The sequence below is a fragment of the Lissotriton helveticus genome, chromosome 4_1 (assembly GCF_964261635.1).
Source record: "Lissotriton helveticus chromosome 4_1, aLisHel1.1, whole genome shotgun sequence".
NCBI lineage: Eukaryota > Metazoa > Chordata > Amphibia > Caudata > Salamandridae > Lissotriton > Lissotriton helveticus.
In genome coordinates, this window is record NC_136063.1 from 1,175,102,702 (window position 1) to 1,175,120,323 (window position 17,622).

General features: G+C 40.2%; 1 protein-coding gene across 2 annotated transcripts in view; it reads right to left on the reverse strand.

The window, feature by feature from the left end:
- Positions 1 to 17,622, reverse strand: part of PIGN (phosphatidylinositol glycan anchor biosynthesis class N) — a 1,090,233-nt gene that overhangs the window by 715,614 nt on the left and 356,997 nt on the right. For both annotated transcript variants that reach the window (XM_078687755.1, XM_078687756.1), the window contains one exon: positions 2,581 to 2,640. In XM_078687755.1, coding sequence (XP_078543881.1) covers positions 2,581 to 2,640 — 60 coding nt within the window. The remainder of the gene's footprint in view (positions 1 to 2,580; positions 2,641 to 17,622) is intronic.

Sequence of the window (17,622 nt, forward strand, 5' to 3'; positions counted from 1 at the left end):
GATCCCCTTTATTGTCTACCAAGAAACATCCTTCTAAGAGGTCTGGCTCAGCAATATTTGATTTTGTCACAAGATTGGGTAATAAGCCACTGAAAGCTATGCTTAAAATCTACCAGACGAAATTTATCTAAGCCATGTCATGTGGAAGTGATATCCGGGGCACTGTGGACTCTTAATCTCTACAACAAGTTGAGAATAATTTTGCAGGCATTTATTGTCCTTGACTCAGAGCATCCCAGCTTATGTGGACCATGAGGAACTAGGTTTGGGCCACATATCAGATACTCTTGCATTACACCCCCTGCTCTGATGTCTTGAGGTTTGGACTAATAATGAACTACCACCTAATTTAGCCATACTGAAAGATTATCTTAATATAGATGGGGCTAACAAAATACAATGGCTGAATTACATTAAATTTAGCTTTAATGGCTTTGGTCACCCATAACCTCATGATAAGCCTGATACTATTGTTAAAACAGATGTGAAGTGGATCAAAAAGAATTTTCTTATGTATTGTAGAGACAAGCGAGGATTTACTGAACTCATGAAGCCATCAGTTAGGTTGCATGTTGCTTTGCAAACTACTTCCTCCATGGAAACTTACTTACTCTTGGTCCAGAATAAAAATCATTGTTTTTTTTTGTTATACAGGGTCATACGTAATCCTATTACTTGGTTTTCTGGCTGTTTCTGTAATATGGAATGTAGTAAAACAAAATTGGGCCCATATGGGTGTGACTCATCCTCCACAGAAGACACCCTGCATTTTACTCTGTTCTGTAGATTTTACACTGCTCCAAGTTCCAGATGTAACATACCAGTTTGAAAAGATTTTAATTTTAAGCAAGCAACACCAGCCCTGTTATATTTGAAAATTTACACTTACTTCAGGTCTGCTACACTAGTTGCTTTCTTTTAAAGTAGGGCCATCAAAAAGAGGTCATTGTTGGATCCCTAAATATTTTATGGTTTCTAACAAAAAGGAAAATCTTTAAGTAGTCATGGTTTGACCTTCAAGGAGATTTTGAGATGGACTGATGATGTATTATTTGCCCTTTTTATGTGTGCTTTTACGGTTTATTTAAACCGAAATAAAAATATTTTTTATAATAATGGTGATGATGACTTGTCCCGTTTGATAATAAACCCAGGGTATCGTCCAAATATCATAAAAATTCCCAAAATACTAATTTAGACTTAAGCTCTGCCATATATAAAAGAGGTTGTTAACAAATAACAGGATTCTTTAATTTTAGGAGCTCCCTCTCCCTACCCACACTAACAGTGGAGGCTTTTCTAATGCAACTCGCCAGTGGCTATAATGCTAAGGAGAATAAAAATAGTGAAACAATGTCCCTTTCAGACTGAAAATGACTGATAGAATAAACTCATTTTAATCTGGGCCAACAGTGACATTTATAGAAACTGAGATAAAAATTCTGGTTCAAAAACTGCTTTATAGAAAATTGAAACTTATATAGTTAAATAATTGAATCAAAGACCGTAGCGGCATCCAACAGTTTCACAAGAAGTCTACTGATTGATTCAATTGTATCACTGTATTTATAACATTATCAATCTATATACTAGCATTTTTCATTGCCACGTTTAATAATATAGTTGGTCTATAAGGGGATAAATCTGGTTTAGGTTTCTACTCCTTAACAATTAGAACCATTGGGGCCAGTTGGGGTCAAAGGGCAGTTGGAGGCATTTCCAGTCTGAAGTGGAACAATCACTTCTGATATTTTCTGTCACAAGAGGTCCCCATCCAGTTCTATCTTTACTTGCATAGAAAGTGGAGGGGTGTTGAGCATACCAATTAACTCCACCACCTCCGTTTCATCACCAGTCACATTTGTGTCATAAAAGAAGTAGAAGTAGCATGAAAATGTCTGTGGTATATTTTCATTCTTAGTAAGGTCTACAGACCTACTAACACATGTGATACTCCTCCCACTGAACCATGACAATAATTTCCATGCCTTATTTAAAATTCATAAAGACCATCTTGCCAATATATATAAATTACCCTCGCCTCATTATTAGCCAGCAACTGATATTTCATTATTTTGATAGATGAGACCACCTGAAATAGCCTTGCCGCTGATGTCTCTTAGAGCAACACATCAGAAACCATTGGCCCAATATTTTCCACAAAAAAACACCTTGGAGTAGTTCTCATACTTAATGAACGAGCAGTTTATCCTTTATTTTCCATGCATCTAGTTTCCATCCTTCTATCATTCTTTATCTTGTTAGACATAATACTGTCTGCACTGGCAAGGGGTCAGAGACCTCTTTGGCCAGGAATGTGGTGTCTGCAAATCTACCCAAATACTCCATAAAATGGCAGAAGTACTTTCAATAGAAGATTCTTAACCAATGAAGAAGAGCCTGCCAGAGACTTTACAACTCCCCCAGAGTATTCTACGCTGGTTGAGAATCTTAGAGAAATATTTAACACTTCCTCCAGAAAAAAAAGTGATGGCTTACAAAGCATTTGATTCAATCTAATTTATTCATTAAACTCTTATTCCGATAAAACACCTAGTACAAACAACCTCAAGAACTTACCACAGAGTTAAGAGGAAAATTAACACCTATAAGGGAGGCCATCAGGGGTGCAACGTCAGCCTGCAAAACAAACAAAACACTATCCATCAGAGGCTTTACGGTTTTTCAGATTTATTTACATGCTTGCATTAACCAATCGTTATATATAAAACTCCTAATATGCACTACCTGAGAACAAAAGTAAATACAGCTAAATGCTAAGGAGTATTGACAATTCTAAGAAACTGTATGTTCAGTTTGTTTCCAATAATGAACATTAAAAAGTTCAAAAACCTACACTAATTTGTGGAAGTATTAAGATCAGATTCTCAGTTCTTTAATCTTCTTATTACTTGAAATACAGCTGAAACCCATCTTGTCAAGTCATTGATATATAGGTCCCCTAATAGTTTTCCATGGCATAAGCTCAATCTACTTGCCTAACAATTGCACCTAATCTATACACATTACCCTTTGTATCCTTTTTTTATTATGTTCCTATTCATCACTCCAAACAAACAAACATGTGGTATAAGTGTATTGTTTTCATGTACTGATTTCAAACTATCAGCTATGTTCTTCCTATTGACATTGAAATTAAGGAAGACCCATACTGTATGGAAAAAGGAATGTCTCTGGGAAAACCCATTTAGAAATTAAATTAGCTGGAATAACAGACTCTATGCAGATACCAATATTGATTAAATTAAGAGTTGGTAGTAAAAGGTCTTCTGCCAAAAACTGGAGAATGCTGCTATTGCCGACCTCTCAAATCTCCTGCCTCATTTAGAGGATGGGGAATGGCAGTTCTTTTGATGGCTGCGCCCCTACCAACTTTGCCACCTAAGAACACTTGTGGAGTCTGCTCGGATACATGTCGAAAGACCAACTCTTCCAACACCATATACAGTTTATTTTATTTGCCCAGGACTGCCAACAAAAATAATCATCTTCCAAGTGCAAGGAGAAAACTCCAGCACATCATTTTATTGAGTTTGCCCCCCCCCCCCCCAAGAAGCACCTACTTTGATGTTTGTCTCTGGAACATTAAGAAAACATGCTGGCTAGTCGATCATCCTACCATGGCAAGGCTGACAAGCCAGTGATGGAGCAGTGTGCCCTAAAACGTAATCTCTTAGTCACATCGTCAAAGGTTTTCTCGCCATTGGTCATTTGGACCTTTCTTAGCTGAAGCAAAGCAGTGAAAGGGAGGAAACATCAACAATACATTTCTAACTTGTCAAGTCAATGAGACCCTACAATAAGGACTAGGAGGAGTCACTGAATATGGTTGAAGAGTTTATTTTGGAGCAATCAATCCAGTATCTATGCAGACCAAGAATATCTTCAATAAATCCAACAATACAAAAGGTAAGCTGAAATATCTCAGTAGGTTAAGGTGCAATAGAATGACATATCGGATTGCGATAATAACAATTGTATAAACACAAATCTAAGTACACAGGTATTCCATGAAGAAACTTCCCTTCTCTCTTGCAAACATGTATCAAATATAGGGTTATCTATCAACGGTCTCTACATCAGAAACATAGAAGAAGGTGTCAGCATGATCATACTTCAGTAAAAGTCCAAAGGCAACTAAATGTGTTTAGCATAAAGCTTCACACTCGCAAGAATAGGGAAAAGCAAAAAAATCGGTATCTTTCAAAGTCCATAGGGATTTTCTCCTAACTCTAATTATAAGAACATCAATGTAAAAATCAAACTACTACTTCAGTTCTCAACCTTGAACAACTTGCCGTCCTGGTACATGATAAACTGATGGTCTCGTTCAACCATTGTTTCTCCACGTTTGCTGTAAAGTTTCTCTTCAAGTCTCTCTATCAGCCATCTAATACAGACAATAACCCTTTCTCTAGCTAACATACAGCATGATAATAAACCTTCAAGGAAAAGAGAAAACATGCTGGAGAAGCTAATCATAGGCCTCAACTGGTTAAACTAACATTTAGTATGAATTTTAATACATGGTTATACATGCACACGTAGAACTTCTAAAATAACTTGCAAAATGTGAACAAAAGAATACATGTTTATATAAACAAATATATCTTGAAGTGTAAGTGTAAAACTGTTTAAACTGAACATTAGTGCACACATATATCAATCTCTAGTCTCTACAGTGAATACATTTCAGTAATGCGATTCAATGATTCACACACATTCATAAAGTTACGACACACCGTGAGTATAATGTCAAATGCTTATATATAATTGCACCTCTGTGACGTGTAAGGGTAGAGTCTAAATTGTGCTGCTCCACCAGCATTGTGAGGAAACTACTTCTGCTTTGTCAGCATTAACACTTTCATCGAAAAAGACTATCAAGGCAGCAGTTATCTTCTGATTTGGTGTACAGGATGGCCAGTACCATGGCAGCCCACCCATAAAAATTTTAATAAGGCAAGAATCTGAATCTAATATTCATTGATATTGCCATAACGTATGTACAAACTCTGCAACTGTGACAAGTCTGCCTCTAAGCTATTAAATATATTCCTGATTTCTGAAGTGCGCTTCATGTTTGGAGTGACTTAGGGCCTGATTTCGGCCAGCAAGTTACTCAGTCACAACAGTGATGGCTATCCTGTCCACCGAAATATAAATCCCATAGTATATAATGGGACTTATATATCGGTGGATGGGATATCCATCGCCGATGTGATGGAATAACCCGTCCGCCGCAATCTAAACCCTGCCCTTAGTGCTCTATACAATGGAGCCACTCGCTGCTGTCTTCACCAAACTTCAGGCAATATGTAATGCCAGTAGAGTGCGAGGAGACCTGGGATATTTCTTCCTGCATCTGCAAACTTATCCTGAAATTCAGATACACAACCGGAGCAAGTTAGCAAATGTGTCAAGCATTCTCTTTACTTGTTTGAAAGGAGCTAAAACAGCAGATGATATCCACACATACTTATTTAAAAAAACAGAACTTCATCCAATGCTTCCATTTTGAGACATAAAGGCGAATGATTGTTGGTGCAACCTTCCACAAGCACTGCACAGGTACTCTAGGAATTGCAGAAACAAAGACTAGTTTCTAGACCATGGTACATTTGATTAAGGTATGTACATAAAGAAAACAAGGTGAAAAAGTTAATTTAGCTGCAAGTCCACAGGATTTCTTAAAGCAATACCACAGACACAGAGCTATCACAGGACCTCTTTGAAAAGATGGGTCATTGATTTGAATAGCAGTCAAACCCTACTCTTGAAACTGATACTTTGCTACAAGTTTGGAAAATTAGTGCCCCAATGTGAAAAATGACAATAAGTAAGAAAAGCTGACCTTTAAATCCCAAAAGGCCCAACAGTTACAACTGAGCATTGAAGAATCCTCTACAGTTGAGGAGGGAGGTGTAATGATACCTCAGGTAGATGACGACATTCGTTCCTTGCTTCAGGAACTGAATGAGAGTCTAAGTTCAGAAGATGGCTAAGATAGACTTCCTAACTATGTGCTCCTAGCCTAGGCTAGAGCATCTTGATCAGCATGCAAGAAGAATGGACACAGACGAAAGTTTAATTTCCACTGTAGAGGGCAGAGCTAAAGCACAATTACTTCAAGCAAAATTATTTCAAATGAAATTTTTTTGGAGTGGCTGGCAGAGTAAAGTCTGTCAGGTAAGCCTGAGGCCTTTGAATAAACTTTTCTGTCCCATGTGAGGGTTGTGATAACTTTTCAAAAGGATTCATGGGGGAAAGGGCGCGTAGATCCTCCACCCCAGGATCGCTCCGTGTTCATCACATTGTCTGCTGATTGTCAAACTGTTGAAATCTTGCGACCTGGCTCTTCGTCTGGCGAGGTAGAAAGGAGGCTTCTTACAGCGCTGAGGTACCAACATTTCCACCCTTCCAAAATTTTATTCCAAATGTGCAAGGAGACAAGAAAGCATTCCGGGAAGTGAAAAAAACGTAAGAAAATGAATTCCAAGATTCCATGCAGTATCCTTCCAAATTGACATTTAAAATAGATCTGAAGATCTTTCAACAATGCACCGTGTTGGCACAGTATAGAAGACGCACCAAGAACTTAAAATACTTGGTGCTGATGGAGGGAAACAGTGGTGCAGCAAGCAACAATGACTAGGCACTGATCACTATTCCATGATGCTCAGACGAGAATGTTAGAAGAGACTTCTTATACTTAGGGATTGGTCCAAGACGTTCGCACGTGGGTCATGGAAGGAGATTATTACTAGAACCTCATCATAACTTTGCTTAAATATGAAGTATAAAGCCAGAACATTTACACTTCAACTGTTGATGTGTAAATTTGTAAATATGTTAGAGAGACAAGTTGCCCTATGTGAATGACTGTTCTGGTCAGGGCAGGACTGGCTGTAGCAGGCACCGGGCGTTTCCCCAGTGGGCTGCCAGGGTGGGTGACGGTTTTGGGCCCCTAGGGGGGCCCGTTTTTGTTACCAGGGACGGTTTTGCAACATAGGTGCAATATCGGCCCCTGTAACAAAATCGGCCGAAACCCGGTCCTGGCAAACAGCTCGGCTACACACCCCCACTCCCCAGGGGCTGGCTGAGCAGTTTGCCAGGGATGGTTTCGGTTCCCAGTCCAGCCCTGGTTCTGGTCCCTTATGAAAAGCACCAAATGTAGATGTCATGTGGATCCGATATAGACATTCGCTTGCCGCCCTTACACATGGTTTTAACCATGAGATTTTCACAGAAGCCATCCGACCTAGTTGCTGAGGAATTGTATTTTGTTGAAATACCGAAAGGTAACTCTGGACCCCATCAACGAGGTGCGGAAAAACAGGAACTGACATTAGTGTGCAAATTGGTACCTACAATACCCTGGTGGAGACATGAAGAGAGCCACCAGGTGACACCTGGCAAATCTGGAGATCTGCTGCTGGGGATAAGCTTTTCCAAACCAATCTGACACCAGGGCACTATTGTTAAGGTGAGTAATCTACAGGAAGATGTACCCATCTGAGGTTAATAGTACAATAATGCAGGCCTTACATTAGGATAAAACTTTGAACAAGTAACACGGTGTGTTAACAATTCTTTGTTTGGGTGATGTTTTCACTAGGATAATTTATGGGTGAGGGTGAGGAGGAGGAGGAGGGTGAGGAGGAGGAGTGTGAGTGAGGAGGAGGAGGGGCAGGGGGAGGGGGAGGAGGAGGAGGAGGAGGAGGAGGAGGAGGAGGGGGAGGAGGAGGGGGAGGAGGAGGAGGAGGAGGAGGGTGAGGAGGAGGGTGAGGAGGAGGAGGAGGAGGAAGGGGAGGAGGAGGAGGAGGGTGAGGAGGAGGGTGAGGGTGAGGAGGAGGAGGAGGTGTGTGTATATATATATATATATATATATATATATATATATATATATATATATATATATATATATATATATGCAACAACGCTCCAAAGAGTGCCACAGACCGCAGCACCCTCTTAGAGAAGAACGGACACAAAGTCAGGTAGCAAGTGCAGCGGTGTCTTATTTATTTCATTTTCTTGTGTGCAGCAGGAGTGCCGCGAACCGGACGCGTTTCGGCGACCCTGTCGCCTTGTTCACCGGAATACAAAGTGTTTGCCATCACAAACCAAACTGTTTTTAAAAAACGGCAAACCACCAATCAGAACACTACATCCTGTGCCATGTGACCATTTTTTTGAGTGCCTCATAGAAATAGCTGACAAACTTCTTTTGGATTTGGTTGTCTGCCACAAATGACGAATTTACAATTATACATTTTATCTGTGCAAATACAGCATATTTCTCGTCATAGGAATAATTACAAAACTCGAGTAACCTGACCATTGTATATAACAATAAAGTTATACGGACACAGCCTATAGCAGTACCAATACATGTTGTTGCACCAGAGTCCTCAATGTGCTAAACTTGCTAAGAAATCATAAGATTTAACAAAATATAATACTATAAGAAGCAGAGAACATCTGGACCCAATATATGCCTAATGCAATTGTGTGTCACAACAGATACAATAGTCAGCATGAACATACCTATGTTGTATACCAATTATCATCGTCAATATGTCTAAAATGAGCGCACAAAAGTGATCACTGGTTAAAAACAGGAAAAGTGCTGTTGTGCCTATAAAGTGCAATGTGTGAAAAAAATTTATATGTGCAAAAACCAATGTTAAACTATAAGTTCCCCAGCCGGGGAATTTTTTAAGGGAAAGGGCAAGGAGATTAAGATCAGATTGTGTTTCAGTATTCATACAAAAATCGTCAACCAGAATACAGGAATAAAGTGACTTATGCAAGATGATATCCTAATGTGCAAAAATTTAAATATATATAAATAGATAAATAGTAGGTCATGTCTAAATATAAACAACTGGCGTCAGTAAAATCAGATAAAACCATAAATCTACAGTAAATTCATGATGAAATCCCCATCTACGGAACACCACCTTTAAAAGACCTTAATATAAATAATCATTTCAAACACATCATGGAAAAATTTCATCTATACATATATGTCATCGACAGAGAACATGTAAAGCCACTTAACCATTGTCTGATATGCGTTGTCATAAATAATGGTGCAGATCTTCACAAGTGTTGAGACCTTTCGGACTCTTGGTGTCTAGTTCTAAGATGTACTTAGTCTCCAACTGCCTGAGGGACTTATCTCTGTCGCCACCCCTTTTGTTTGCTGGCACACTGTCAATTACAAAATAGGTCAAGACATTGAGGTTGCCTCCATGCTCTGCCTATATATATATATATATTTCTTACACAGCGATTCCACCAACCGCCGCTCCACTTGACCACGGGTGCCTCTTGCCGCATGGTGGAGAGCGCAATATCTTCCCAACACTTGGTCCCTCAGTCCACGGGACTTATTTCAAAGAAGAGCACTCAAAGTCACTCCAACTTGGCTAGCCATATTTATTCACAGCATTGCAGATAATAAACAAGTGTTACAAACGCGTTTCGGCGTTGGCGCCTTCGTCGGTGTAATCCATTGCATTTTTTTTCAGTGATTTAAATAAAATTCATTGTGACTTCCTGTCATGTGCACTAAATGTAAAAATTAAAAACGGCGCATTTCATACAATTCCATCATTGGAAATGGCGGCCATCTTGTAGTGATAGATAACGCGCTAACACAGTCACGAAGTGCAATGTAAATACATTCATCTGTACATTCAAGCGCTTTCACAAATCATTTAGTGATTATAATGATGAATTCATTAATGATATTGGCTAGTATGCCTATATAACATTGTATGACATATTATTAGTCGCCTATCATTTTTCAGGGCCGCACAGTTGTTCTAATCACTCCCTCGGTTGGACAGCTATCTTTAGCATTTGGAGGTGGGAACTGGCTTGGGTGGTTCACGGATACTTAGCCTGGGAGTCTCATTGATTTTAGGGCTAGGTATAGCCCTTACAATCAAGCCCTATATATATATATATCAAGCAAAAACCTCTCAGGTAGAAAGGAAGTTGAGCCGCACACGATTCAGTCCTTTTAAAACCATTTATTTCAATGTTGCAGCACGGCCGGGTTCCAATGCATTTCGGTCGTAGCTTCGACCTTCGTCAGGGAAAGAGACCAGGCATCGCACAGGCTGAACAGTCCACTCATCAGCTTGACTCCTTTAAGATGTTTCGCCATCTAGTGGCCACCCCCTCGGGCTGACTGTGTTTAACAGTATGCTGGGTCTTATAGTGTGCTGGTTGCCGTGCTGGTGTTACCCTCATGTGGGTGATGCCTTTCGTTATTGCTGCATTTTAAAATTACATGAATCCCCTAGCATGCCACTTTCAGGTTGCTGGGGGCCAAGCCAGGGTCCGGTCCTTGGCGGCTGCCACTTGTCCTGAGTTGCTCGCGCAGAAACAGAATGTTGTTCCATGTTGGGCAGTATCGGCGCTCTTTCAGGCGGTGCGTGGCTCAAGGTGGAACAGCCTCTTAACATCAAGCTAAAACCTCTCAGGTAGAAAGGAAGTTGAGCCGCACACGATTCAGTCCTTTTAAAACCATTTATTTCAATGTTGCAGCACGGCCGGGTTCCAATGCATATATATATATTTAAAAATACGATATTAGATCCCGCCTTGAAAGACTGTTGGTGTCACTGACTCAATAATGCAAGTAGGGCAGCCGAACTGTTCTGAAGAACCCTGAGAACAATGCAGTTAAGCAGTTCCATGGGCTCTAGAAGACTATCCACAAATGTAAATTTATCTAAGGGGAGAAATGTTAGGGCATACTTCAATTTAAGTTAAACGTACTAAGTATAGAATCAATTAATATAACAGCATCCGCAACTAGAAGCATGCCAATACTAATGGTCTTTGATAAAAAGTTATAAACGGTTAAATCTGAAAGATAATGAAATATGACCATGGTATTTATTTTACTGTATAGTATATGTGGAGCATTTTCTGCATATGTACAGTGTTTCGTGTGTTTAGTGGTGCATCAAAGGATACAATGGATATAATGGGATTTATATTTCGGTGGATGGGATATCCGTCACAATTAGGCCTTAGTTACAACGTGCAGTGAAGTGGGTGGAATGAACAAGTTGCTACAATTAGTAAAAGCACGCGCTTTTCAAAATTTATGATGAAAAGAAAAATGTAACTGGTAACAGAAAACTGCTTTCACATTTTCATTATTTTTCTGCCTGTATATGCAAGTAGTGCTAATTTCATTTTCCGAAATAAACCACGGACGGAAGGAGGCTTGAATTCCAGATCACGAAACACATCGGACTGGCACAAACACGACTCCAACCGACAGGTGGAAGTCAAATACAGTATATCTTTGAGGCTCCTAACCGGCTGGTGGAGATCCTTATGATTTATTCTCCAACCCATACCTGACCAAGGAATTATTATTCGCAGGGCTACCTAGGAATCTGCTTTTGGGCTGCCATCTCTCCCCATATTGCCCTGAGAAAGACCCGCCTTGATGCATTTTCACTTTTGCGCGATACACAGGGTCGAAATGTCGGCGTATTGTATATGTCTACACAACACTTATGATCACAGTCCCATTTGTCATTGGATCATTAGGCAGATGTGCTAATAATAAGGACATTTATGACATCTTTCTCTCTTCCCCTCCCCATTTTTTGCCCAATTTTTTCTGTATATAGTGGACTATATTTATCAACATTCACCACATTTCACTGTTTCACCACAGTCACATTGCAATTGAAATTGTAAATTGCGACAGCCCTTATTATTTGATTTTCTCTTAATACATTATTGATTCAAAAATGTTGGTGTGTGTTATTTCTCTATTTGTTTTTCCTTGCAAATCGTTCATATTGGTTATAAGTAAGCTGTTGCTACTTGTCCTCAGTAATTGATTCCCCGACAGAACCAATTTTTTCTTTAAAAAAAAAATGTATATGCAAGTAGGCAAACAGTGAGTAATCAACTCCTATGTGATATACAAGCTAACTATTTGTATCCACTTTTCCCACATGGCTAGCAGAGTAAAATGAGATCAACTTATTTTGTTAAGATTTAAGAAGAGTTGCACATTCTAAGAAAAAGTATATATTGTTCAAATAAAGGACATGGCTTCACAGAGCCCTCTTCATGAGATCAAGTGGAATGTGGATCAGAAAGTGGACTCTTGATATTAAACTGTTTTTTTTAGTGACAATAAAATGATTACGAAACATGCCAGTTGATATTTTCAGTTTTTAAAGTCCACTGGAGACTTCAGACGAAATGATCTCTACTGGCACCACGCATCATCCCCTGAAATATGTGAGAACAGAAATAGAATTTTAAGAAAGCCATAAACACCAACGAAGTACAAGATGTCGGGAGGTGCTCGCGCAGTGACGTAATGACTCAATGCGGCCTGGCGCACGTGGGTCCCGCAGGGGCAGTTCATGACCAGCTCGGAAACTGTGGAAAACAACAATAACAGCTCATGTGCTCAATAACTCTGCGGTGCTTCTTGAAAATACAGGCCCAACACTAAAGGGGATCACAGAACCGGCTTGCAGACGTCCTGGCAACAAATGCTGTGAAAAAACAGTCAATAACAGCAATACAAAATGCACCAAGTAAAAGACTGATTTTACGCAGCGTGATCGATAAGGCACAAGAGGGCAAATGATGCAGCGAAGAAAGAGACGCAAGTGCCTTAGGAACCTGAGCATACAGAGCTATTTGTATTCTGGGTACTGCAGAAAGAGGTATGTCAGCTGGAAGATGCAGGAGTAAGTTGTTGACAATACACTACAAGCTAGGTAAACTGGCACCAATACCACGCATGTCCAAGGGATGTTTTCGAGGACCTGCTGTTTAAAGAAATGGCTTAATAAAGAAGCATATACTAGGATCTGGCCAAATTCTCAATCTGCAGAACGTAACCATCAAAGTTTTCCCCAGGGTTGGGCAAGGTAAAACTAGTAGGCCGGCCACATTTCCATAAAAAAGAAATATACAAGCACAAACCACTTGTTCCACACAGAGGATAAACAGCCAAAAAAGGCGTCATTTCAAATATTTATCGAACCTCTAAATCCATTACCATGGACATGTTTTGCAGTGAAGATAGCTAGCTCAGTTCATAGAGCTGGCCAACTTACGCCCAATATCACTTCTCCCAGTTCTGAGCAAGATTACAGAACAGATGGTACATAAAGAACTAAAAAGGTACGTGGAGACCAACAATATTTTGCACCCTCAACAATCGGGTTTTAGACCTAGCCACTCCACAGAAACAGCCTTGATCGAACTCTCCGACTCCATAAAAATCCTGCAGGACCAAGGAAAGAACGCCGTCCTAATCCTATTAGACCTCACAGCGGCATTCGACACCATCTCCCATACAATACTGATAGGGAGACTTAGAGATATCGGAATCTCAGGGGTAGTACTGTCATGGATTACCTCTTTTCTGACGGAGAGATCACAAACTATCGCTCTAGGCCCTTTCCTATCTAAGGAAAAAAAGATCATGTCAGGAGTTCCCCAGGGCTCTATTCTGAGCCCACTCCTGTTCAATATTTACATGGTCCCTCTCATTTCCCTCATTGAATCATACGGCATACTGGTAACATCGTATGCCGATGATACTCAGCTCATTGTTCCTCTGGAGAAGAACTCTATCAATGCTGAGCTCAACCTTAAGAACTGTTTGAAGGATGTGTTTCTCTGGATGGACAAAAACCATCTTAAATGCAATGTCAGTAAAACAGAGATTCTTCCTATGGGAAAGTCCCAACATTTCTGTCCCAGCAAATGGTGGCCTGAAGACTCTCCTGTTCCCCCACAAACTGTGACATCAGCAAGAAACTTAGGGGTTTTATTCGACACCGAGCTTTCATTTGACCAACACGTGAGGAATGTCGCAGGAAGTTGCTTTAGCATCATTAAATCCCTAAAGAAATTCTTTGACTTCCTGCCCATTGACTCACGAAAAGCCGTCACTGTAGCCCTAATCCTAGCACGCTTGGATTATTGCAATGGCCTGATGGCTGGCGTTAAGAAAACTACACTAAAAAAACTCCAAAGTGTACAACACGCGGCAGCCAGACTGGTCCTTAAATTGCCAAGAAGATCCTCAGCGTCAGCTGCCCTAAAAACCTTACGTTGGCTACCCCTCCACAAGAGGATCTTATTCAAAATCTTGATTGTTGCCTTTCGAGCTTTCAATGGCGTCGGCCCGAAGTATCTTACTAAACGTTTCCCCCATTACACTCCAACTAGGACATTACGATCAGCAGGAGAAAACCTCATTAAACTGACCAAATTCAACCTCAAAACAAAGGGGGGTAAGACCCTAACCTTCTTATCCTCCAAGGCCTGGAATGCGATGCCCAAACACCTTAGACTGCTCACTCAGGAAAAACAGTTCAGGAAACATCTGAAAACCTGGATCTTCAGTCTTCCAGATGAGTACGTAATGACAGCCATCTAACCCAAAACCCGCAATTGTATGCACTTTGTTTTACTAGCGCCAAGATGCTCCTTCCGGAGCGATAGTTGCGCTCTATAAATAACCAATACAAATACAAATACAAATACAAATACAAATTCACCAATTGAGGAAAATAACATCAGACGGTTCAAAGTAAAGTGCTTCGACATCCTATTTAGCTTTTGTGTAGCTTCTGAACAAGAAATTAGGAACTCTCACTTAAACATGCTATCATTGACCAAATACATCTTTAGTGAAAAATAAAACAATAGAAGGTACCAGTGATAAACATACACCCTTTCAATCCTTGGCATTTCAAGATAAAATATTTATCCTGTAAGAAATCTGAGTCACGCCTTTGATACTCAGCTAACAAGGAAACCCTAAGGAATGCTTTCTCCAATATCATCCCCTTTCGGATCCAACCACTGTGTACTCCAACAGTTACAGCAGTACAACATCCTAGAAGTGTGTTTAAATTTTAGCTGAATTATGTCAATTGAATCACTTTCTTCCTCTAAGTGCTGCAGAAAAAAGCACAGGGGACATGCACATTTTACAAATACAACCGAACAATACACCACAGTGCACCCTAGTGAACGTGGAATGTATAAGGATAACTAGCCTTTTAAAAAAAAATGTGCTCAGTGGAACAGGCGACAAAGTCTTTGTCAGGATTTATCCTTTAAGCCCCAGATGTAATGAAAGGCTTAAACCTAGAGACTGTATAAACGAGGATCCTTCATGAGGCAACCCTATTATTGATTACCAAACTATTCTCTGACAGAGACTGGGAATGCATAGTGCCTATATACTTCATTATGGAATGCATATCACAAAACTGTTTTCAATTTGAAGATACTATCTGTCATCAAATTAAAGGGTTTTTAATGAGAAGCACCTTCACCTGCTGCCTCTCTGGCTTTTATGCACGGGACTTCAAAACAAAGTCAATTTATACACAGAGGACTCACTACCATACATATATGAGTTTATGGCACAGATAAATAGATGACATATTAATCATCTTGATAGGCTCAAAAACTGATGCAGGTAATTTTGTCAGTGGATCAATACACAGTATCCATATTTAAGATGCGCTAGCACAATGAACGGACTTGAACTGGCCTGTCTGGACATTCAGATTATGCCAAATCATAGCATACTTACTACATAGGTCTATTCCAAACCCATGAACAACATACAACAACATCCCTGTATGCTTTGACAGCTTTCATCCCAGAGCACGGAGTTAAAATCTTACCTATGGACAATATGACATCTGAGACGGAAACGTTTTTGGGAGATTTTAGGACTAGGCCAATCAATTAATTAACAAACTTCTGGATAGGAAATATCCAACCGATTTGGTGAAGAAGGACAAAAAAGATCTAGACATAACTATGGAGATGCTTTACTTGAAACAAATACCAACTCTTCTGAGAGCCGATTAACATGTGTGACAATGTACATAACAAAGTCAAGTGCACCTCTTCTGCCATCCCCAACTACAAAACCATCACCCATTCTCTTGTAACATTTCACTTTGACTATGATAATGCTCTTTACCTAGGTATCCATAATTATCATCAGCAGCGTCTACAAATTAATAAAAATGCCGCAGCGAGACCCTGTCTCATCCTACCTACCTGTGCATCAATTTCCTCATATCTTGGGGACCTTCACTGGATACCTATTAAATACGGCTCCAAATGTGAGGTGCAATGCCTATGTCAGAGCCCTCGACAGCATAGGTCCTCTCTACATTAGGAAACAATTCCAGAACTATCTTGCTGCTGGTTGTCTTCGCTCTTCCTCTGCTAAGATCACAGTGGTCCCTCTCAATGAAGAAATCGCATGTGAGAGGCCGTTACATCTCTCTTTAGCTGCCAAGCTCTGCAGTTCTCTGTCAATACTTATCAGTTCACCTTGCATTCCGAAAAAAATTACAACTCTTTTGTTTCTCCAATCTGACTCCATTTACTTAAATCTGTTTGAGCTTCCATATCCCTCCACTATCAACAGATCGCCCTCCAGGCATTATTTGCGATTTGAGAAATTCCTTTCACATACCGCTGAAGGGAATTGTCAAAAAACAAGGGCAACATAAAATGAAGGCAAAAAAATTCCAATAAACAACTCTTTGCTTTCAACGTGGATGCTGTATACAAGACCCTGAAGGCCACACAATGACAGGGCTTCAACACAAACCTCAATCTAATCTACACTGTAGCATTTACCAGCAGTGATAGGCCACTGACCACATGGTAATTGTAGCATGTGCAGATTTACCAGTGTAATGAGGGACATTTATCACGGTGTTAACCATGTATGAGAACTGTGTGAACCTACAAAATGTCATTCAAAAAAGTAAAATCTATTTGATCTCTTGCCAGTGTGGCCTACTATACTTGGGCATGGCCGCTAGAAACATTGACATTCATACAGGAGAACACAGAAGAGATATAATTTGTCATCATTATACCCACTTGTGTTACAAAACTTGAGGGGCCCCCTTGCATGGGACGTGAAGGAGCCCCCTCCAGACTCAATTTGGAGCTCTCCAGCCAGAGTACTGTGCGGAGGGTTCCCCTGGAGGTTGGGGGTCCTCCCGCACCTTGGGGGCTGCGAAGGCCTGTGTTACGCCACTGGTTCTACCACCAAAATTACTGTCCACATCCTTGAAAAAAGCCACAATGAGAATGTCTTGAACTTACAATAGAAAAACTATCAACTCAACTGATCAACGATTAGCCAATAAGATATTATTTACCGAGGGACAATCGTCGCTCTTCATCAAAAGACAATGACATCCAATTGCCTCCCTTGACAAATGTTACAGAAATTACTACTAGCAGATCTCTGCGCTACGGATTGTTATCTGATTGTGACTGCGTTTGCAGAAATGTGGGCCATAAGGTGGTCACTATCACAACTAACCATAAACAACATGAATGAGCTCTCACAGGCATGGCCTTCGTGTATTCCTGATATCCAGACACCTTTTTCTACTAATTTGGGATGAATAGCACTCATTGTTTTACCTATGGGTAACGGGTCATTGTATCTCTCGATATTCCTCTCAATCTAAGGGCAATACCTCGCATAATAAATGCACTCTATCTGGGGAGGGGCCT